The sequence below is a fragment of the Lithobates pipiens genome, unplaced genomic scaffold, assembly GCF_037356315.1.
Source record: "Lithobates pipiens isolate NorthernLeopardFrog02 unplaced genomic scaffold, aLitPip1_a1.2 Scaffold_23, whole genome shotgun sequence".
NCBI classification, from domain to species: Eukaryota; Metazoa; Chordata; class Amphibia; order Anura; family Ranidae; genus Lithobates; species Lithobates pipiens.
In genome coordinates this window covers 232,702,558-232,726,247 of record NW_027507785.1, presented here as the reverse complement: position 1 = coordinate 232,726,247, position 23,690 = coordinate 232,702,558, and the positions used below count along the sequence as shown (strand labels likewise).

The window sequence follows — 23,690 nt, the reverse complement described above, 5'->3', positions numbered from 1 at the left end:
GCTCTGTGTATTCTATCTGCCAGTAGCCTGTATGTATACATCAGCCACAAACAGATCATACAGAGCCACAGATTGGAGTGACAAGCAGCGTTGATCGTATTTTCATAAAAATAAAGGATCACACAGCACTGTGGGGCTGTGTGATCTATCTGCCAGCTGCCTATAACCATACACAGCCACAACCAATGGATCACACAGTGCAGCAGTGCTATGTGATTGTTCCGTTTTATGAATGATCAGAGATGTTGGGCCAGTGCTGTGTATGACACAGACTGGAAGTACTGATCGTCCATTCATAAAAGTGAAAGATCAATTAGTGCCACAGAGATGTGTGGTGTATCGGCTGTAATGTATATGTTTAGATGTGTCGCAGGCTGTGCGATTCCTGTGAATGGCAGCCCTGCACTGCAGAACGACCCTTGCTGCCAGAGACCAGATGTGCCACTCATAAAACAATCTCCTTTCTGGCAGACATCGGGGAGGGTTGGGGACTGTCCTACCACACTCCTTTGCAATCTAGGGATAGATTTGGATGGGACCAAGTTCGTTATGCACTTGGTCCCCTTGGGAATAAATAAATTATTATATTATTATTATATTAGTAATAAGACATCTTTAAGGGAGATGCAAAGCTGAAATGTTTACCACTTCTCATCAACTCCATATTATTTAGAGCCTAAGGAACATTGTGTTTTTGTATATTCGGCAACAGCGACAGGCTAAAACTACCTGACATATTTATTCCATATGAAGCTGCATACCATTTCTACTTATTTCGCAACCACTCATATGCTATACTCACAAAGAAATATCTTGGAACGTCTGCTGCTAGCCTCTCAGTCTTCAGCTCCCACGTCACAGGCCGTGGGGAGTTTAGGATGAACACCAGAGGTTTATGATGAACTGAGATTGCTGGGATTGGGGTCAGATGCAATGCGACCTGTAAACAAACATAATGAAACAAGATTAGGACATGTATTTTCCAACCCTCTGAAGAACTTCATACACTGGTACAGCTGGTCTGACATCAATAACAGATATTATGAAAGCACTGTATGTACCATGCTGAAATTAGTAAAGTTATCCCACAGACATAAGATGATTGTTGTCTGATCCAGTCAGTTATAGGCAGATTGGGAAATAATTGTATGAGATTAAGGAAGAAAATATTGAGATGAAAGCAGAGCCATGGGTGACTACTCCATGAGTAAACATAACTGGCTGTGCGCACTACATGTACACAACTATCCACACTTAGTTTACATACCACTGTCATGATCAGACTAAAAAAAATACAAATAGTTATCCCACATCTATCACTATCTTAAAGGGTATATAAGGGCAAAACATTTTTTCCTCATTTTGGATGGGATGGTGACCCCTTATAACCTCACATGTGCACTGTGCTCTCCACTGAGCAGATGAGTTGACAGGAGAACGAGGCAGCTGCTGAAGTCATCTGGAGTGACAAGAGATAGCACACTGCACATGTGCGGAGCTCAGAAGGACGTCCCTCACTCGTGTACAACTAGGGGGCACTTATCCTAAAGGCTGGTCCATCCTAGAGAGGAGAACAGGATGGAGAAGCATTTAGGGTAGTCTTCACTTTGTACCCAAATGGCCTAAAGGTATGAGAAGCGCATTAACACCTTTTTTTCATATCAGATTAGTTTATTATTATGGAATATTGTTTATGGCCTTCATAGAGCATTCATAGAGCATTTTTTTTAAACAGTGAACCCCAATGAAGCATTTTTTGATTTATTGTCCGGGATACCCAAAGCTACCAATATTATTTCCCTGATACTGAAGTCGGGTTAGAGCTCATTTGTCTTATGATAAGCTCTTTTATCTTTACATGAGACTTTCTTTTGAGGGCAAAAATCCTTAACTTTCATTTTCAAAAGGTTTAAATGTCTACAACCATGTTAAAATAGTTTATTTGCTCTCTTTGTCCTGATGAACATTGCCACTGGGACTGCAAGCGAAGGAAATTCTGAGTTGCCATCAGGGTAGGGACAGACAGGAAATCTTCTAATGGGAACATTGGTTCCTCTAAAAACTGGAACTTTTTTAGACGGTTTTATTGGTTTAGATGGTTTTATTTCATCCACTTCCAAGTTACCCCATCATGTTGCTTTTCAAGCGATTCTTTATGATGGAAAACTGTTTTAGGTTGGATTCACACCTATGCAGATTTAGTGCTTTTTGCATTTTGCAGATTTGCACTACAGTCCATTTAACATGGTTTCCTATGGAACACGTTCTGTAGTGCAAACCTGCAAAATGCAAAAAGCACTAAAAATGCATAGGTGTGAATCCAGCCTTAGTTGCTATGATTGTTTGCATGGATATCTGGTTAATAATATGTGATTGATATGCTTGTTTACCATGCATGTACTCATTTTGCTATGTCATGTTTTTTAATGTATGGAATAAAACATTTCTTCTTACATTGACTCATCTTTTAGCCATGCTAGACCTAACTCATTTAAAGTCCCAAACCCCCTTTTGCATATAGATATAGGGATGGAGATGTGTGATCTCACACACCACATTTAAAGTCCTAAACCCTTTTTTTTTTTGTAAAAGCTGGGAAGGGTTTTGTTGCACTTTGAAGAGATTTGTTCTCACTTCCTGTTGTATCTGCAGAACAGGAAGTGAAGGAAGTTCTCTCTAATGAGACACAGGGCAACCTCTTGCCATTTTTTCTACTGCTTTAACCACTTCAGCCCAAGATTTGGCTGCTCAATGACCAGAGCATTTTTTTGAGATACGGCACTGCATCGCTTTAACTGACAATTGCACGTCCTTTTTTGTCCTTTTTTTCCCCACAAATAGAGCTTTCTTTTGGTGGTAATTGATCGTTATTTATTGTTTGCCCTATAAACAAGCAAAGAGCAACAATTTAGAAAATGCAATATTTTGTACTTTTTGCTATAATAAATATCCCCAATTTTTTATTTTTTTTTAAAAAGCTAATTTTTCTCTCAGTTTAGGCTGATATGTATTCTACAGATTTTTGGTAATAAAAATCACAATAAGCGTATATTGATTGGTTTGCGCAAAAGTTATAATGTCTACAAAATAGGGGATAGATTTGTGGCATTTAATTTTTTTTTTTTTACTAGTAATGGTGGCGATCTGCGATTTTTATTGTGACTGCGACATTATGGCGGACACATTGGACACTTTTGACACATTTTTTGGATGACTGACAATTATACAGCGATCAGTGCTATAAAAATGCACTGATTACTGTATAAATGTCCCTGACAGGGAAGGGGTTAACACTAGGGGGCGATCAAGCTGTTAACTGTGTTCCCTGACTGTGTTCTAACTGCAGGGGGAGGGGACTGACTAGAAGGGGATGACAAATCGTGGTTCCTAGCTATTAAGAACTCACGACCTGTCTCTCCTCACAGAACAGGGATTTGTGTGTTTACACACACATGTCCCTGTTCTGCCTCTCTTGGCCAGTGGTCATTGCGACTATCGGCCACAAGCATCGGCACCCCCACAGTGCAGCCTCCGTCGGAGCTGACGTATAGCTACGATGGCTTGCCGGACCGTGGCGACGTGCCGCAGTATAATGACGGTGGCTGGTCGGCAAGTGGTACAAAAAAAAAAAAAGCTTTAGATAAAGCTTAACATATCTGGTGTATGCAAGTGGAGTAAAGTCAGAGCTCCTTATCTGCAGGTATTTTGAGGTGAGTGACTCAAAGTGTTGCAGTCAACTGGTACCTATCATCTTCCCCCACATTCACACTTGCAAATGGGCCTGACATTGAATACATGGGAGAACAACAGCTGCGGAGGTAGCCGCGTCCAGGAGATATTCTCGATTCAGGGCAGATCACTTGTACGAGTGATTACATGCGAGCTGCTGTGATTAGTAGTGAGAGTCGGCAGCCTCCCATTTCAATGGGGCTGCCTACCGCAGCTAATCGTTGGGAACCTCCCCTTGGTTCTTGCATGTTATCGCTGTTGGGCCTATTCGCAAGTGTGATTGTTGCCGAAATAGAAAAGGTCTGCAACAACATTCTCCAGAACACCCCAGCACAGTTTTTCATTTAGGCACGCATGTACAATTTAAATTATACAGTGAGTGAAGTCCTGTTGAGTTGGCAACAGCAACTGGAGTGCTTATGTTACACAAGTCTATACCTACCTGGGATTATACCTACTACATTTCAGATTTTTTTTTTTAACATTTTGATAAAAAAAAAAAATTAAAAGCCAGCAGCTACAAATACTGCAGCTGCTGACTTTTAATAAATAGACACTTACATGTCCAGGGTGCCCGCGATGTCGGCAGCAGAAGATGAGCAACCGCTCGTCTCTCGGCTGCCCCCGCCACCATCCTCTGTGAGGGAATCAGGAAGTGAAGTGTTGCGGCTTCACTGCCTGGTTCCCTACTGCGCATGGCACGTGTCTTCACTGGTCCCTGTTGTGTTCTGGGAACTGTGTGTTTCCCAGAACACAATTGGGGGGGGGGGGGGGGAGATGGGAAGTGATGTATCTGCAGATATTCTGCAGCTATCTATGCCCGGAAGTGGGTGCAGATACCTGTATTACACAGGTATCTGCACCCCCCTTCCTCCTGAAAGATGCGAATTGTGGCACCGGAGGGGGGAGGAATCCGATGAGCGGAAGTTCCACTTTAGGGTGGAGCTCCGCTTTAACATTATAGCAATAGTTATATTTGTACATATTTTACATATATTTTATATATGAATTTATCTATTATTATATAGGATTTATATAGCGCCAACAGATTGCGCAGTGCTTAACAAAATGAAGGCAGACATTACAGTTACATAACAATTTCGTACAAGAGGAATCAGAGGGCTCTGCTCATTAGAGCTTACAATCTAAAAAGTGTAGGGTCAATTGATACATAAGGTAATAGCTGTGGGGGATGAGCTGATGGAGGAAGTAAAACAGTATTAGTTAGAAGAAAATGTACTGTATACTGTATATACAGTATATATTGATCAAATCAATGGTCTCCTTAAACTTGTAGTTTTTTCTTGTGGATTTTACTGGCTACAGTGATATGAAAATTACAATGAACAATTTAGCCTAATATTGGTATCTGGAAGTGTCTGATCTGGTAATTAGTAAGTATTGAACCAGTGTCCTGTCATGCCCTAAATTGTACCTCATTAAGAACATAACTGGTAAGCTGTGAAGCTTTTCAAACATCAGTTTCAATGCATCAAATTCCTTCATTTCAACAAAACGTCATGCTTTAGTAGCAGAGGGTTATAATGTCATGTATGGTGAATGAGGCTATTGTGCAAAGATCCAGAGTGTCAAGCTTGACATACAAGCTTCCGTCCATCGCACACACACATACACATTTACAACTGTACTTTCTGCAAACCATGAAAGCCAACCACAAGACCCTCAATGGAGTACACAGGACTCTACACATTTCTTCACAGCACACATTTATGGCATCCAATAACTTATTCCAGTTAAAATGCTGAATTGTCAGCTCTGAACACATCATGAAGTACAGATGGCATGTTTTAAACATTTACAAAAGGTATTTAATTTTCACCATTAAAGCTTTTAAGGAAAAGTAGACAATGTACAGATTGCCCATAATGAATGCAAAAAAGATGAATGGAAATATGCATTGCATAAAGAGCACTATTTCTGCAAGTACAGTTCAATCTACAGATTTATCATTTTACAGTCTTCAAGGGATGTTAAATAAAATTGCTTGCTATCAGAAACGCTTATCATTTCTTGTTCAGTGAAATGCATTTTAAGGTGGTGAATCACAATCCCAGAACACATATTTAAGTTTTTTTTTTTCAAGAGAGCAAAATGGGAATATGCTTATCACTCCTTCATGTAGCAACATACATAAATCTGAAATTCTGCATCCACTGCCCCTGCAGGTGAAACTTGGTACTACAGCCAGAACATTTAGACGCAACAGCACTCACTGTTCTACTATAAAAGAAACATCAGGAAAAAGGCCAAGCAAAAGTAAACGGCAGCAGGACAATCCTGCTTAAGATGGGGCTGCTATTGTAAAGGGCTCATTCTGTGATACTACGGATGCATCATCATGATCAATTTTTCATTTGAAAACCAACTTAAAGTATATCTAAACCCAAACACCTAAAGCCAAACTCCGGGCCGCATAACTCACCTCCTCTTCTCCCCTGCAATTATTCCTTTCCTCCAATAGTAATCCCTAGCCTTTTGGGTTAAATGATGTCCATCATCATTAACCACTTAAGATCAAAAGAATAAAGCGATTAAAGAATAAAGGACTGGGTGTTTGTACAGAAGTATGGGCAGGGTGTTTGTACAGAAGTATGGGCAAGGTGTTTGTACAGAAGTCAATCTACTGATTAAACGCCCTGCTGGAAAATTTCTGCTAGCTATAGCATGTAGCGCTGTCAGAATAAAAATAGCTCAGTGGGGAGGATTCCCCTATCCACCTCAAATGTGTGGACAGATGAATCAAGTCTTTTTTTTTTTTTCAACTCGCTGGTTTATTGGTAAAAAATGAATCATCTATGGGCTGGCTAAGTCACCACATCCCTCTGCACACACATACAATAATACAGATTGCTCTTTGCATTACTGATGACTGCCCAGTGTCAGGTAAGAGGTCCTGCACATCACATGACCAGCCTGAAAAAGGTAAAAAGGGGAGAGAGGGGTAAGTACTGGGGGCTGGGAGAATGAGATCAGTACTGAGCTTTAAACCAAATATGGTCTTGCATAAGTTCTGGTTGTGCAAAAGTTTAGTCATTTTTTTTTTAATTAACTGCTTTCAATTTAATTATACTTGGTGATCCAACAAGCAAGGTGTATCCCCAGGCTCTTCCTTTTCTAGGGTGGCATTGCCACCTTTCCATAAGGGCTCTTGTGTTGGACTACTATTTTTTACTTGGACTGCTACCTTTCTGCTTTCAATTAATCATACTTGGTGATCCAACAAGCAAAGTGAATCCCTTTTCTGGGGTAGCATTGCTTATTTAATTTATTTGTGGCACTACCACCCTTCCCTGAGGGCTTCCAAGTTGGATCACAAGCAGTCATGCCAACCCACAGTCTGCTGGCACGTTTTGACACTGTCACCGCAGTAACACTGGGACATTCAGGTATTGGTGAGGCATGCACACATCCACATGAAGATCATATAAATAGTCAAGAGCTTGTACACACTGCTGGGATAGGGAAGATATCAATCAAGTAATGAGAAATCTGTATATTTTTATAGAAAAATAAAAAATAAAATCATGGTCTGCAGTGCTCCACAGATTTAAGTATTCATTTGTGAGAGTTTAGGTGTATGTCAATAAGCTGAATCACCCGCTCTTGTCTAATATTTACCAGGAGCTATTCCTCCTTCTCCAGTAGGGTGTCTGGTCTAATGATTTTCTTATCACTAACAAAAGAGGGAAAATGAGACCTCCTCATAACGGCATACATAAGGGCCAACAGCTAAGATCTAACAGTCAATGCCTAGAAATGGACATTGGTTACACACAGGTGGACTCTATTTACTAATTAGGTGACTTCTGAATGCAATTGGTTCCATTCGATTTTAGTTAGGGGTATCCGAGTAAAGGGGGCTGAATACAAATGCACGCCACACTTTTCAGATATTTATTTCAAAAAAAATTGAAAACCAATTATTATTTTCCTTCCACTTCACAAATCTGTGGCACTTTGTGTTGGTCTATCCATAAAATCCCAATAAAATAAATTTATGTTTTTGGTTGTTCTGTGACAAAATATGGAAAGTTTCAAGGGGCATGAATACTTTTTCAAGGCATTGTATAGCAGGTTCAACTCTTCTGGGAAGGCTGTCTACAAAGTTTAGGTGTGTGTCTATGGGGATGTTTGACCATTCTTCCAGAAGCGCATTTGTGAGGTCAGGCACTGATGTGGATGAAAAGGCCTAGCCTGCAGTCTCCGCACTTATTCACCCCAAAGGTGCTCTATTGGGTTGAAAACAAGACTCTGTGCAGACCAGTCAAGTTCGCCCATCCATGCCTTTATGGACCTTGCTTTGTGTACTGGTGCACAGTCATGTTGGAACAGGAAGGGGTCATCCCCAAACTCTTCCCACAAAGTTGGGAGCACGAAATTGTCCAAAATGTCTTGGTATGCTGACACCTTAAGAGTTCCCTTCAGACAAACTAAGAAGCCAAGCCCAACCCCTGAAAAACAACCCTATACCATAATCCCTCTTTCACCAAATGATTTTGACCAGTGCACCAGTGCACAAAGCAAGGTCCATAAAGACATTGATGAGCGAGTTTGGGGTGGAGGAACTTGACTGGCCTTTGGGATGAATTAAAGCGGAGACTGTGAGCAAAGCCTTCTCCTCCACATCAGTGCCTAATCTCACAAATGCGCTTCTGGAAGAATGGTCAAACATTCCCACAGACACACTCCTAAACCTTGTGGACAGCCTTCCCAGAAGAGTTGAAGCTGTTAAAGCTGCAAAGGGTGTGCCAACTCAATATTAAACCCTACGGACTAAGTCTGGTATGCCATTAAAGTTCATGTGCGTGTAAAGGCAGGTGTCCCAATACTTTTGGTAATATAGTGCATCTCTAATGTCAAAAGAGTTAAGACAGTTGCAGTGTTTTTTGCTCCAACATGAGATAGTACATTTTGTGGATGGCTGGATATCTCCATAGAAACCAGACTTGGAAAAATAATCAAAGAGTGCCTGCCCCATTACTCTGGTAAAGTAATTTGTAAGATGAGAAAAGGTCTCGGGCACAATTCCTTAAAAAATATAATAATCTAAACAAACAGCACTACCGTTGCAGCCTTTATTTTGCAAGTGCACAACTTATACTGCAAGTTGTGTATTAAAAGTTTTGTTTGGATCTTCTAGGTTACTTCTGAACACCGAGAGAGGATGAAAACATGTTTAGACATCTCTTAGAAGTGAGTATATTGAAGTCAAAGAACTTAAAGTGTATGTAAACCTGTAAAATAAACTTCTCCTATTTGATCCATTTTGGTCTGTTTAATACTGTATATACCATTGTAAGTATTTTGTTATATCTGTTAAAAAAAATAATAATAATAAAAAAAAAGGTTAATCTTGTAAGGAATTCAGTGTTCCCCTGTGCCCTTAGTACACAAAGCCCTCCTATCTGTTATTTTGGACTGCAGAGCAATAAGCCTTTCTTTTGCAAAGTGTTTCCAAATACTCTGTACTATCAGGGGATGGATTGGGGACAGTGGAAGGAGGAGAGGTTCAGAGAAGACAGGATCCAACAGTCTTTTTTACACAATGCAGAGGATTAACCCCTTAGGTTCCACAGTGAGTATGACAAGCATGCTTTACAGATTGATTTTTCTGTTGCGGGTTTTAGTAACACTTTAAATCAACATTATTTGGATATTCATTGCATAAGGAAAACCGGGATCGTATCATATGCATCAATCTTCTAGATAGGTTCCTGAATCACTATCGCACAGAGGAGGGAGCATTTGCGCATACATGCGTGCACTGGATACAATTGCATGTTCGCTCTTTATCCCTGATCTTATTTACACTTTTTAGTAAATTGGCCCCCCGGATTTTATCCGTGATATTCCTATTTAATACTATGGAGGACCAGCTGTGTTTGCTCCCTCTCAATCACCACGCCGCTGTATAGCTGGCCATACACAGTCGAATTTTGAAAGAATTTTCTTTTGAAAATCAGAAAATTTGTGCGTTTTGTGATCCGATGATGCCACCATTGATTTCAAAATTCAACCAACCAACCAAACCTTCAACACGTCACCACCTGTTGCTACAGACAAACAATGTTGTGCCTGGGAATCTTCTTGTCTTTCCGGGAATTTCCTTTTCTTGCACATGTGCATTTATTTTTCGATTACATTTCTCGCATCATTCTCCCATCATTGATTAGAAAATCGTTTGTTTTTCGAAAAATTTCCAACATGTTAGATTACTCAAATTCGATGGCTGCACGAAAATCAGCTGTTGCTGCAGCCCACTAATGGTGCAAAATACGAACAAAAAATTCTTAGATAATGTTTTCGAAAGAAAATTCTTTCGAAATTCGACCCATGTATAGCCTGCCTAAGGGAACATTCTGTGCAAAATTACAGGAAGATTCTGACTGCAGAAGTGTTACGTTTCATCAATTAATTAATGACTTGAGATCCAGAAGTAATTTTCTGTATAGAATTTGAGAAAAATGGATGGAAAAGAAATACAAATTTTGACTGTATAAACAAACAGGTGAAAGTGGAGGTTTTATTTACCATTGTGGTGTTACGGAGATTAGTAGACTTTGCCTGTGAGTCAAAAGAATAGTGCTGTTTGAAAGGATAGCCAGACAAAACTACATAGTAAAGCAGTATAAAATACAACAAGAGAACTACATAGAATGGGGCAGCTGTCCCCCACACTTCTAGGAAATCCCAGAAAAATCTCTCTATAGGGAATGTAAGAAACTTACAACAGACATGAAACGTTGCTGAAAGAAATGTTATTCTTCAAGGACCACCATATAAACTTGACACTGACACACAAATCAAGTCCTGGCAGCCTTGTCCATTAAAACTGGAGTAAAAGGATAAACGGAGAAGTCACCTGTAGCAACCCATCTAGCATCGGTGGGATGGAGTCAAATCATTTTTTTAAAGTTTTATAAAACCTTTAGACATGTACCGTATATACTCGAGTATAAGCCGAGATTTTCAGCCTCTTTTTTGAGGCTGAAAGTGCCCCCCTCGGCTTATACTCGAGTCATCGCTGTCTGCCCGCTCGATCAGCGTGTCGAGCAGACAGACAGCGGCCATTCTATTCAAAAGCCGCGCCTCCGGCTCCGCCTTCGCCTGTGATAGGCGGAACACTGAATTTCCCAGCAGCCTGTGTTCCGCCTATCACGGACGTCGTATCATCCTCGTACTACGGACGAGGATGATACGACGTCTGTGATAGGCGGAACACAGGCTGCTGGGAAATTCAGTGTTCCGCCTATCACAGGCGAAGGCGGCGGCGCAGCTTTTGAACTTTACAATGGCCGCCGACGAAGAGGGCACGGGACGGCACGGGACGGGACGGGGGCAAGGCAAGGCAAGGCACGACACGGGACGGATGCAAGGAGGCAAGGCAAGGCACGGCACGGGACGGAGGCAAGGAGGCAAGGCACGGGACGGAGGCTCGGGACAAAGGTAGGCTGGACACACACACACATACACACACACACACACACACACACACACACACACACACACACACATGGATGGAGACACACACAGGGATGGATGGATGGATGGATGGAGACACACACACACAGGGATGGATGGATGGATGGATGGATGGAGACACACACACACAGGGATGGATGGATGGATGGATGGAGACACACACACACAGGGATGGATGGATGGATGGACACACACACACACAGGGATGGATGGACGGACACACAGGGATGGACGGACACACAGGGATGGATGGACACACAGGGATGGACGGACACACAGGGATGGACGGACACACACACAGGGATGGACAGGCATGTCTCACCCTCGGCTTATACACGAGTCAATAAGTTTGCCAGTTTTTTTGGGGGTAAATTGGGGGCCTCGGCTTATATTCGGGTCGGCCTATACTCGAGTATATACGGTACTAAAGAATTTCTTACCTTGTGTTATCTTTTGTAAGCCCCACTACTACAAACCTTTAGTTTGTACAAGTAAATAAATGAAAAAATAAATAAAATGTGACCAGCATAAATGGTCGTCAGACCATTTATTCGAGCAACAATTTTCCCATAAGGTTATATGGTAGCTTAATATATATTAGGCAGGTCATTTGCCTGTACAAGCCTTGTGTGTAGACACCCAAAAGTCCTGAGATTGCTGCTGGGTGCTATCATTTTGCAGCAACCTTGTCAAACACAAAGCTGTCACTCAAGTTACACACTATGTTATTCCTCATTGCTTCTCTCCCAGCTGGTATTATAGGGAGGGGAGAGTAGCAGCAAAAGAGCTGGGCCAGCACAGAGAGTAATTAGATACTTCCTGAAGAGAAGAAGGCTATGAAGTGCAACTTCGGTGGTACACCGATGGGGGTAAGAGCCACATTCTGTGTTATACATTTGTTCTCCCTTATATCTTTTACAATGTATTCTAGATGATTATTGTCTTTTTTATTGTCTTTTTCTGTTTAATTTATTACACTCATGTTTTTTACAGACGTATGTATTTCCTGAAGAAGCTCAGTTAGGGTGAAACTAGTAGAAATACGTCACCATCTGTACCAGTCTGTATATTGTCAAATGATTTTATTACTTGAATAAACTTTATTTGTATTTTACTCTGGTTCAAACAATTGGTTATTAACATCTCTACAAATCCTTTAGCTCACCTCTGTTTTCGACAAGCCTGATATGGGAACCAGGCTTTTCGACCTATATCTCATATAATTTTGGATGATGGTACACTTTAATAACTCATTAGATTATCTGAGTGACAAGGCTTTCATTCTTTTATTTTTTGTGCATTCTATGAAGTGCAAGGAGGAAGGGGGCTGTGCCAAGGAAATTACTTTGTTGAAGAAGTCAAAAGGAGGCTTCCTGTACACTACAGCTCCTAAACTTGAGTTTAGAAGCTTTTGGTGTTTTTTTTTGCCAAAGCTCCGGAATTCAGCTCTATAAAAGCCTATGTGTCAATGTACACATAGGCTTTTAGGATCATTTAGGAGCTGCTGCGGTTTGGGGAGCTTCAACCTTCTTCAACCTCCCTCTCCTGAACATGGAAAAATCGCGTTCAGGATAGAAACATTTTGACTGGCTATGTAGGCTATGTGTGCATGAAGCCAAAGGCCTCATGTACACTGCTGCTGCTAAACCGACGTTTAGGAGCAGTTGGGCATTTTTTTAACTGCTCCTGAACTCTCCTCTGTTATCTTATCAGTACTTGTACACAGGGTCATTTCTGGGCAGTTGAGTTTAGAGGCCTTTTTTGAAAAGCAAAACATTTTTCAGAAGCTGAGTTTAGAGGCATTTTCAAGTGCTAAATGCGGCTAAACGCGGTAACTAGCCACCTTTCGTTTACAGACGTTTTTTTATTTTTGGCTATTTTGAAAAAAAAAATGTTTTTCTTCAAACACTTTTAAACGCGGAAAAACACAGCTAAACGTGCCATGTAAACATAGCAAAACGGACGTTTTAAATGTGGGTTACTATCTGTCAAGTTAAATTGTTCAGGAGAGGTTGTAAAAACATCCTGTGTACATTAAGACTTAGAGAGGAACAATCTTGCAAGTAAGCATTTAAAATCCTTATTTTCCTGCACTCTTACTTGCATTTTTTTAAGTTAATGAGAGGGTTTTTTAACCTCTATGTCTAAGCCCTATTCGGATTAAATGCATCATTGGGGAGTGGGCAATAGAAGAGAACTGAGCTGAAGCCATCATTTAAACTATATCATCACGGTTAACATTGCCAGTGTGCAGTCTTGACTTGCTATATCAGTGCCTCCATAGAGCACATTGTGCTCTCTAGAACTGGCACCTGGAGCAGGTATTGAAGATGATAGGAGGCATACACAGAAGATTTAGATCTGTGCTGTCAGCATTACATTGAGGCCAAGTTCTCAAATGTGCAGCCGCAGTTTCCAGCATGGGGTCCGGTGCATTCCTGTTCACAAGTTTAGGTGAGAATCAGGTCCGAATTTTTACACATATGTGAACGCTGCCGTAAGGGTCTCTGCCAAAATAACCTTTTCAGTGAGGACAGACCTGACTAATTCACTTGCACTGTGAGACTACTCTGCTTCTAAGGGCTTGTTCACACCAGACTACATACTAAAATGGGCCATTTTAGCATGCAGCCTGGTGTCCATGTGTAACAGTGATGAGGGGAGGTGGCGTCTTATATTCTAAAGCCTCGTACCACAATCCGTTTGTTGGCCAACAGAGCGTCAGTCTTTTGTCCAAAGGGTGTGTGTCGGGGACTTGTTTTGCATACAAACGGTACACAATTGTCGGCCAACAAACATGAACGTAGTGACATACTATGTGGAATTTCAGCTCTTGAGCGCCCCCCTTTGGGCACCTTCTGCTAATGTTGTGTTTGGTGAGCACTGATTCCGAGCATGCATGTTTTTACTTTGGACTTTTGTGTGACAGACTTGTGTACACACGATACGAAGATCTGACAACAGACCATTGCCTACCGAAAATTTACTAGCCTGCCATCCAACATTTGTTGGCGGAAAGTTGGACAACAATTGTCTGATGGAGTGTACCAACAATCGGATTTTAGGCAAACAGTCTGTCATCACACAATTCCCTGCCAAAAATCCGATCGTGTGTACGAGGCTTTAGACTGCTTATCTTTTTTTTTACTTTATTGAAATGCTGCAAAGAAATTTTATTGAAGCGCAAAGAAGGTGCAGTGCTGTGAGGTTTGCTCACATGAGGTGAGCTTTGTGTCTCAACGGGCACAGGATCTGAATTTCTTTGTCATATATGCCTGACTTCTTAGCTATTCTGGCTACGATCTCTGGTATGCTTATTTACTGCAAGATATCATACTGGATGGGTTGGAAGGACAATCTTTGGCAGCACCTGTCAGAGAGGCAAGTATGTAAACTCTTATTCGATAGGGGCCATTAAAAATAAATTGTGGGCAACAGGTTCTCTTTGAGGATGACAAAATGCTTTAGTTTTATCAAAGGTGATCTCTGAAAACAAATGATTAAAGGCAGGGTTAAACTGGTGTAAGTAACCTTTCCATATTTACTGCTGTTTACATGTGGAGAGTTTATAAACTGCTTGGTGTTTTCCTTCTCTGACACCCTGCTACTCTTGTTCGATAAGGTTCGTGATTAAAGAACTTCCTGCTTGTGTTTTGGTTTAGCAGGAAGGAATATTCACTCAGAATTGTTTGAGGTCTGAGAACCGATTGGGAATTCCTTTGTTTTAAAGGCTTTCAGGATGCTGGTTTATCTGATGATCTCTCTGTGTGTTTCCAGGCCAGAATTGACCTCTCGTTGGTTTGCTGATCACTAAAGATTTCAGTACTGTGCCCCTGTGCTTGCTTTCGGACTCCCAACAACCAGAGTCTAGCCTATTACTGTTGGAAACCTCAGGGTTAAGGATCTGAATATGCATTGACACTGTGCCAAGGTTTATTATTGGAGAGATTTGCTGATTATGCTGCGGTGAACCTTTAAAATGTAAGAAATAATCTACTTACCGTAACTAGCCATTTAGTTAAAAAAAAATGAAACTGCAATTAAACTGCAATGCTAAAAATGTAAAGGAACCTAAATAATGGTCACCCCTAAATAACCACAGGGTCTTCACAAACACTACATGCACATTACACATTTAATTCACTCTATGCAGTGCAATTTTTGGTACTATAAATCTTGTCCTGTCTGATGACTTACCTGTAGGAGTTAATCTTGAAGATCAGCTTCAGAAGTCACTTTGTTTGAGGTGCACTATGAACTTGATGGAATGTAAATCTGCAGTTTATGAATGCAAAGTCCTGTTCTGAGTCTAAAACCCAGTGGCAAGGACAGCAAGGTGATTATCCACAGACACAACTTGATGCCTGCTAACATCCACAGCACTGGTTGACATTGGCAAGGGCCGAAATTTACCTATATGTTTAAAGTGAGCTTTATTGCATTTGCAGAAAAGGTTAGTGCTACAGTGGATATAGAAATCAGATCAGATCTCTGAAATGCACCAACACTGAAGCAGTTAAAGTCTACAGTAGAAAGGTGAGTGATCAACAGAACCAGCCAATAGTTTGTGTGTGTGTTTGTGTGTGGGGGCATGCTAACTTCTTCTCTTCCTGGATCAGTCATCTCATTGTATATATGCTACCTCTCAGTGCAGATCAGTAGAAGGCTCAACCATAAAATGAAGAAAAGCTAAAAATTCAATAGTTCTAAAGTTGTCTTCCACAAAAATCATACAAATCTTTTTTGGCAGTCATGTGATCTCCCTAGGGGTGCAAACATCTGTATTAATGGACTGTGGGAGACCAGCCTCAAGAACATTAGCTTGTGAATTATCTGACAGATAAAGTAGAGATGACTAAAGATAATCAGTTTTTTCCCTTTGCTGCGTCTCAGAGCGTGAAAGGGATAAAATGTGTTGAATAAAGGATGTGCATGTTGGATCAGGGGAGGGTTGAAGGTCTCATCTTTTTTTCTTTTTTACTGTTCTCCCCTCTTTCTGACCAGCCTAAATTGTAACGTTAGTCAAATGCTTTTCCTATCTTTCGATAGAATGGTTAAGGAAAAGAACCTAAGTCAGTTTTTTTTTAATCACAGTCCATGTCCAAACTGAGAAAGTGTTGTATTATATAGTTACATAGAAATAGCTGTCTTCCTTGAATTTGTGGTAGCTATGAGTGTTACATATTTCTTAAAATTAAAACGCAGAACTCGTCTTTAAAAATGGATTATATATTATATGGATTATATATATAAAACACATTTTCCCATGTTCAACTTTCCTCCACCTTCCACCTTAGAATTTACTGTTTTAAAGTCTTATGTTTCAACTACCCTTGTGAAGAATTTCACAGGTCAATAATATACTCTGTATCCTCTGGTATTTAAGACAACATCCTTTGTCTATCCCTGCTACTGTATTGACATACACATTAATAGACCTACTTTATATGAACAGTTTTCCATTCAACAAATTTTAACTGGATTGTAATATTCCTGTTATTTTTCACTGTTAAACGCGTTAAAAAATTTATATTTATTAATGGATACAGAATATAAAATGTATACAAACCCTAACACTTTTTAGTTTTGAACAGAGACTGGAAACAAGAAGAGGAAATCCCTACAAATGATGTAAATTCCCCTTTTAGACATCTGCCTTAGAAAAAGGGAGTCCCCTTTTGAATATTTGCTATTTTTGTTCTGGTTTCCATTTCTTTCTCCTTGACAATGGTCATAAGGACAAATAAACAGGATGACTTTATGTAGTGTACACCCAGAAAGCAATACAGTCTACAGTTTTAATCCATCTAAAATGAAAATTAATGGTTTTGGCTTTATATATATTGTAATGCTCACACAGATAAATGGACTGTCTGTTCTACAAGATTTTGGTTAAAATAGATAAAAGGTTCGGAACCTTCTATTTATTTTCTATTTCAAAACAGGTTTTAGAGGACTTTGCACATTTGATATGTTTATATATATATCTATATATATATATATATATATATATAGATATATATATATATATATATATATATATAGATATATAAAATTTAAGTTACAGCGCATGTAAAGCAACAATAACAACCATCTATATATCTATAACTGTCAAGATAATCTAAGTACTTAATTTGTCTAGATTTTGAGAATTATTTTAGAGTATTCCAAGTCCTTTAATAATCCATGCAAATCATGTTTGAATGCATGACATGGACAAAGACCTTTAGCTAAACAACATGGTAGCCAGAAATTCAAGTGAACTGTGCAATCTCAAGAGCCTACTTCAGAATTATGACATTGTTCTTTAAAGCGCAGCTGTTCTAATAAGTCTCCAATCTTTGTGTGTGCGCCAGTGCCTTTTAACTCTTAAAACATTTTATACACAAACAAAATCTATAGGGCTCTAAAAATGAGCCCTTATTCTCAAAGGAACTTACACCTTAAATGTTCATACCACAATAATGCAAGAACAAAAAAAATAGGGCCTGTTTGGATGGAAGCCATAAAATAAAGCACAATGATTTTGAGTTGTGGAAGGAAACCACCCTCGCACCTAATGCAGGATAATGTATAGACTCCATTCAGTGTTCATTTTTTTATTATTTATGTTTTATATACAGTATTGCTTGGCTATCTGCAATAATTCTGAAAACATCAACTTGTATAAAAGTGTATACAAGTCATTATTATCATAAATTCCCACATTATTGTGGGAGGCAGGGTCACCTGGTGGATGGGATGCTTGGGAATCAAAGGAAGGTAGGTACAGACTGCTTATAGACATCTATGCAGCATAACTGCTGTGATGGTGACCTGTAATATTTCAGCACGCAAACTAAGTTATATGCGCAATATTTAGGTGGGATCTTTTTGCAAGCTTGTATATGTTTGACTGCATGGAATGGTCCAATGTATGTTACACCATATAATTTTTACACCACCGTATAATTTGTATTGTTTTTTATTTTGATTTAGACTTAAATTTCATCCAGCTTTCTGAAGAAGTGGGACTTGATTCCTGGAAAAGCATACAGTCCAGGGCTAGTCCCACCCCTAGTTGATATACTACTCTACAATATTGAGTATATTGGATTATATAAGTCAATAAGTGAGCCACGCCCCTGACCACATCAATTGTATGGCGAAACACATTGGACGGTGCCTAATGTGACATCATCACAAGGAATGCTTTGTGGATGTTAGAATTGCTGCAGCTTATGAATATTTGATGCAGGTTTATTTTATAGCACATGTGAGTGTATTTCTTCATTTTAATAAATGTTATTTTAGGGATATACTGCACTATGAGTGTTTATATATTGCATGTTCCTGATCAATAGGAATGAAGTTGGAGTGAAGCCGGAGATATTAGCATGATCACATCATCCATCGCAAATATGTTTGGAGTTTATCCCAAAAGTGTTTTTTGGCTTTTCATTGGTTGAAGAGCCATTTGGTTCTGGTAAGCACCCAATCTCACTCCTATCACTGTTGGATTTCTGGATGACTCCTTTGGCGTTTGGAGACACCTGCACTCTTGTGGACTTTATTTTGAGCACCAATTGTTATTGGGGAGAATGATCTCTGGTTACTTGTTTTTTATATGTTTTTTATTGTATTGATTATTTTTTCACTTTTTTTATGATAGCGCTGCACATTGTTTATGAGTTTGTTGAAGGTTATATATCTTTGACTGTGCTAGCAGCTTTTTTTGTTTGTTTTTTCCCCACTTCATTTTTGACACATTACTAATCCAAGGGCGGAATTGCACACATTTATATTGTTGGATGTACATGGTTTTGTATGCTGGGGGTACAACACCCCCTCCGGATGAATTCTAGCTTCTTAATGTCATATGTGAATGTGCTATAATTTTATTATTTTCTAAATTTTAATCATGTACATTAATAAAATAATAAATTTTTAGATATTACTGTGTGGGTGACATTAAAGTCCACTGGGTCTATTTTTTGTTTGTTTACAATTTTTGTAGAACAGGATGTGTCACTCTTATACCATAAGACATATATGATTTTTCTGGGGGACTGTAAAGTTTTATTTAAAGACCTTGTGTTTCGCCCTCTGATCAAGTGGCTGGAACTTTATTGTCTGCAATGGTCAGTGTTGCCCAATATGCAAAACATAAAAATGGTACCACAGTTTCTTTAGTGTTTGAATTGGCCTCAGTCTGGTGTGCATCTTACAGTGTAACCCCCCTCCCCCCAAAAAAAAGAAAACAATAAAGCTTATTACGCTTATTACTGAACCTTTCATTTAATCAAGCATTGATAAAAACCCTTTGTATCTGTCTTCATCTGTTTATTTCCTCCACAAAGATTATCTAGATACTCTAATCTTCTCTAACAATGTCCTCAATTTCTTTCCGGCTACATCAACATAAAAAAAAAAAAAAAAAACAGCAAAAGCTTCAACATGCAATGTCCCTAAATTCTTTTTTTTTTCAAGCAGTGTCTCCCTACCAGATAACTTTATAAATATCCTCTAAGCTCTTGTACACGCGGTCTGACATTCCGACGGACCGTGTTGTCGGATAATCCGACTGTGTGTGGGCTCTATCGGACTGTTTCCGTCGGAATATCCGACGGCCAAAGTTTTAGAGCTGGGCTATAAAACTTTCCGACAACATGATCCGATCGGACTTTGTCCGATTGTGTGTAGAGAATTCCGATCGGACAAAGTGCCACGCATGCTCAGATCAAATTCCTATACCAAAGCTATTGAATACTAGCCTGAACGTAGTCCCGTCGTAACGAAATAACGTTGTCACGTTACAAACAATTGGATTTTCCGACAACTTTGTCCGACCGTGTGTATGCAACACAAGTTTCGAACAAAATCCGTCTGACAAAATCCGACGGATTTTGTTGTCGGAATGTCCGACCGTGTGTACAAGGGCTAAAAGAGATGAATAACTAGCAGCAAGCAGGTTTCCTTACATCCATATGCTGTGCTTCATACACTTTATTTATAAAGCACTTACTTAATTATAAACAATGTTTAGTTACAGTTGAAACTTTCCTATACTTGATATTCATCAGTGATTACTCAATAGGAAGAAGTTATCAATAAAAGTATCGTTGGGGTTTATTTACTAAAGCTGGAGAGTGCAAAATCAGGCTTACATTTGCATAGAAACCAATCAGCTTCCAGGTTTTATTGCCAAAGCTTAAAGGGGTTGTAAAGGTTTGTTTCTTATTTTCTAAATAGGTTCCTTTAAGCTAGTGCATTGTTGGTTCACTTACCTTTTCCTTCGATTTCCCTTCTAAATGTTTTTTTCTTTGTCTGAATTTCTCACTTCCTGTTTCTCCTCAGTAAACTTCACACCATCATCCGAGCGGTGTTTAGTCAGCCAGAACAGCTTAGGCCGCGTACACACGGGCGGATTGTCTGCCCAACTAAGTTCGGCAGACAATCAGACAGACAGTCCGTTCAAAATTTGCATGAACGGACTTGACCACACACGATGAGCAGACAGTCCGCTGAAAGCGTGCGTGATGACGTGTACAGCACGTACGACGGGACTAGAAAAACGACGTCCTATACACTGCAATGCAACCTTCGGCCGTGTAAACCCTTTCTGAGCATGTGCCATACTTAGTCCGTCCAACTTGCCTACACACGAGCGGACTGTCCGCTGAAACCAAGTTTGGACGGACAAAACCAAGTTTGAATGGACTGTCTTACGGAAATTCCGTAAGAATTTGTTCGTCAGACTGTCCGCTGAAAAAGTCCGCTGAAGCCCACACACGAGCGGATTGTCCGCTGAAACACTGTTCAGCGGACTAAGTTGGACAGACAATCCGCCCGTGTGTACGCGGCCTTACTGAACAGCTTACTGAGGAGGAACAGGAAGTGAGAAATTCAGACAAAGAAAGCAAAGTAAAAAAAACATTTAGAAGGGAAATCGAAGGAAAAGGTGAGTGAACCAACAATGCACTAGCTTAAAGGAAACTATTTAGAAAATAAAAAACAAACCTTTACAACCCCTTTGATTGAATAAGCTGGGCTTAGAAGCTGATCTGACTTGATATGACTTGATATGTGAGCGCTGTCTTGCAAGACAAGCAGGACTCTGGAGCTTATCTATGTGGTGAAGCCGCTGGTGTATGTAATATTATATGTGGCCAGAGGTCAGGGGGCGTTGGTGGCTCCTAGCGCTTCCTGGAGAACTCGGCAACACTCCCAGCTGGGTGGGGCGGGCGTAATGTGTGTCGGAGCACCCAGAAGTGTCAACAGTTTCCGAGTGTCTCCAAGTTCTCCAGAAAGCGCTGGGAGCCACCAGCACCCCCGCACCTCTGGCCACATATAGTACTGCATACACCAGTGCCCCCGCACCTCTGGCCACATACAGTACTCCTTACACCAGCAGTAGTTGTAGAACTAATCAACTGAGTTTCCATTATTTCCATTATTTATAATGATTTGATATAGGAGTGCTTTGGATTACAAGCATGCTTCTGAAACGAACTATGCTTGTAATCCAAGGTATTACTATATATCAGTCCCCAAGCCAGGCTAGGAAAATCCATGTTCCAGTTCATCATGTAAAAGCACAAACAAGAACAAATAGTAGTGCTGTTTTTTTTTATTAGAACATTTCTAAGCATTGCAGACAGGACAAGAGGAGGTTGCTCATAATTATTTTTCATATTCTGGAAGAACACATAAAATTGTTTTGTTTAGGTTCCAACTGGCTCGTGGTCCCTGTCTGCTAACAGCCCACAAGAATCATATATAACTTTCCAAATTTCAGCGCTGAGATTCCAAGGTTCATTCTGGGGATGTTAATACCTGTGATCGCTTCTTGACCTCAGAACAAAAACAGCTATCTGAATAGTCTAGAATTATGAGGTCAGATTTCCAACAAACCTTAGGGCCCATCAATTTGGTGCAAACAAAAATAGGCTTGCAATGCTTGCCGAAACTTAACTGGAGTAAATATCACTCATTCTTGCATATTTTTAAATAATTAGAGAAAAGAACCTAAAAAAAATTGAAGTTTTATACATTCAGCCTAGTCACTACTAATGCTAAAAGACCCCCTAATGTACATTTATGTTACAGTTTGAAGTGGTTTACTGGGGTTATGAATGTAACTTTCAGCCATAACCCTGGTATTTTTTTTCAGCCGGCAATTCTCTTTTTCTCTTTCAGGTAAAAGCAATCCAAATGGCTAATTAGGCGCTGGATCGCTTTTAGAAGCAGCGGGAGTAGTCAGGGAAATGATCTGCTGGCTTGCGCGGCTGGACACAGAGGTGAGGAAAGACCAGATTGTCTCTTCTCACCTCTATGATCTAGAACGGGGGTATCCAAACTATGGTCCTCCAGTTGTTCATGAACTATAATTCCCATCATGCCTAGTCATGTCTGTGAATGTCAGAGTTTTACAATGCCTCATAGGATGTGTAGTTCCACAACAGCTGGAGGGCAGTAGTTTGAAGATTCCTGATCTAGATGAACAGGAGCAACAACATGACATCAGTTTCCGGTCTAGGGGGTATGTAAACTTTTTATTTTTTTTTAAAGCAAAATGTCTTTTTTTGTATGCTTTTAAGGGAAGAGAAGAAATCTGGAATCTTATAAACCCCAGATTTCTCCATAAAGAGGATCTGTCATCCCTTAGTTCTATCACAAGGGATGTTCAAATCTCTTGTGATAGGAATAAAAGAATGATAAAAAAATGAAATTAAAGGGACAGTGTAAAAATAAAACAATAAATTAAATAAATAATAATTTTAAAAAAAGTAAAATCATCGCCACCCCTTCCGTGCTTGCACACAGAAGCGAGCACATACTTAGGTCGCATACACATATGAAAATGGTGTTCGCACTACCCATGTGAGGTATTGGCATGAATGTTATAGCGAGAACAATTATTCTAATGCTAGACCTCCTCTAACTGTAAAACTTTTTAAAATGTCGCCTATGGAGATTTTTAAGTATCGGATTTGTCACCATTTCACAATTGTGCACAATTTTAAGCAAGATATTTTAGGTATCTATTTATTGGACATAAAAGCTTTTCGATTTACCCCAAAAAATTGGGTTATAAACAGTTTTTTTTTTTTGTATTACAATTCAACATTTTTTTCCCCAAACAAAATTGCACTTGAAAAACTGCTGTGCAAATACCGTGTGATATAAAAAATTGCAACAACCGCCATTTTATTCTCTAGGATCTCTGTTAAAAATATATAACATGTTTGGGGGTTCTAAGTAATTTTCTTGCAAAAAATACTGATTTTAACTTGCAAACAAAAAGTGTCAGGCCGCGTACACACGCGGGGACTGTTCGCCCAACTTTGTCCGTCAAACAGTTTCGGCAAACAGTCCGCTCAAAATTAGCATGGACGGACATGGCCACACACGACGGACGAACAGTTTGCTGAAACCGTGCGCGATGACGTGAACGGCACGTACGACGGGACGAAAAA

At 39.9% G+C, this 23,690-nt stretch overlaps 1 protein-coding gene across 7 annotated transcripts in view; it reads right to left on the bottom strand.

Annotated features, from left to right (window-relative positions):
* The window catches only part of TGFBR3 (transforming growth factor beta receptor 3), a 305,577-nt gene that overhangs the window by 149,735 nt on the left and 132,152 nt on the right, over positions 1-23,690 (bottom strand). For all 7 annotated transcript variants that reach the window (XM_077452926.1, XM_077452929.1, XM_077452927.1 and 4 more), the window contains exon 4: positions 803-940. In XM_077452926.1, the coding sequence (XP_077309052.1) occupies positions 803-940 (138 nt within the window). The remainder of the gene's footprint in view (positions 1-802; positions 941-23,690) is intronic.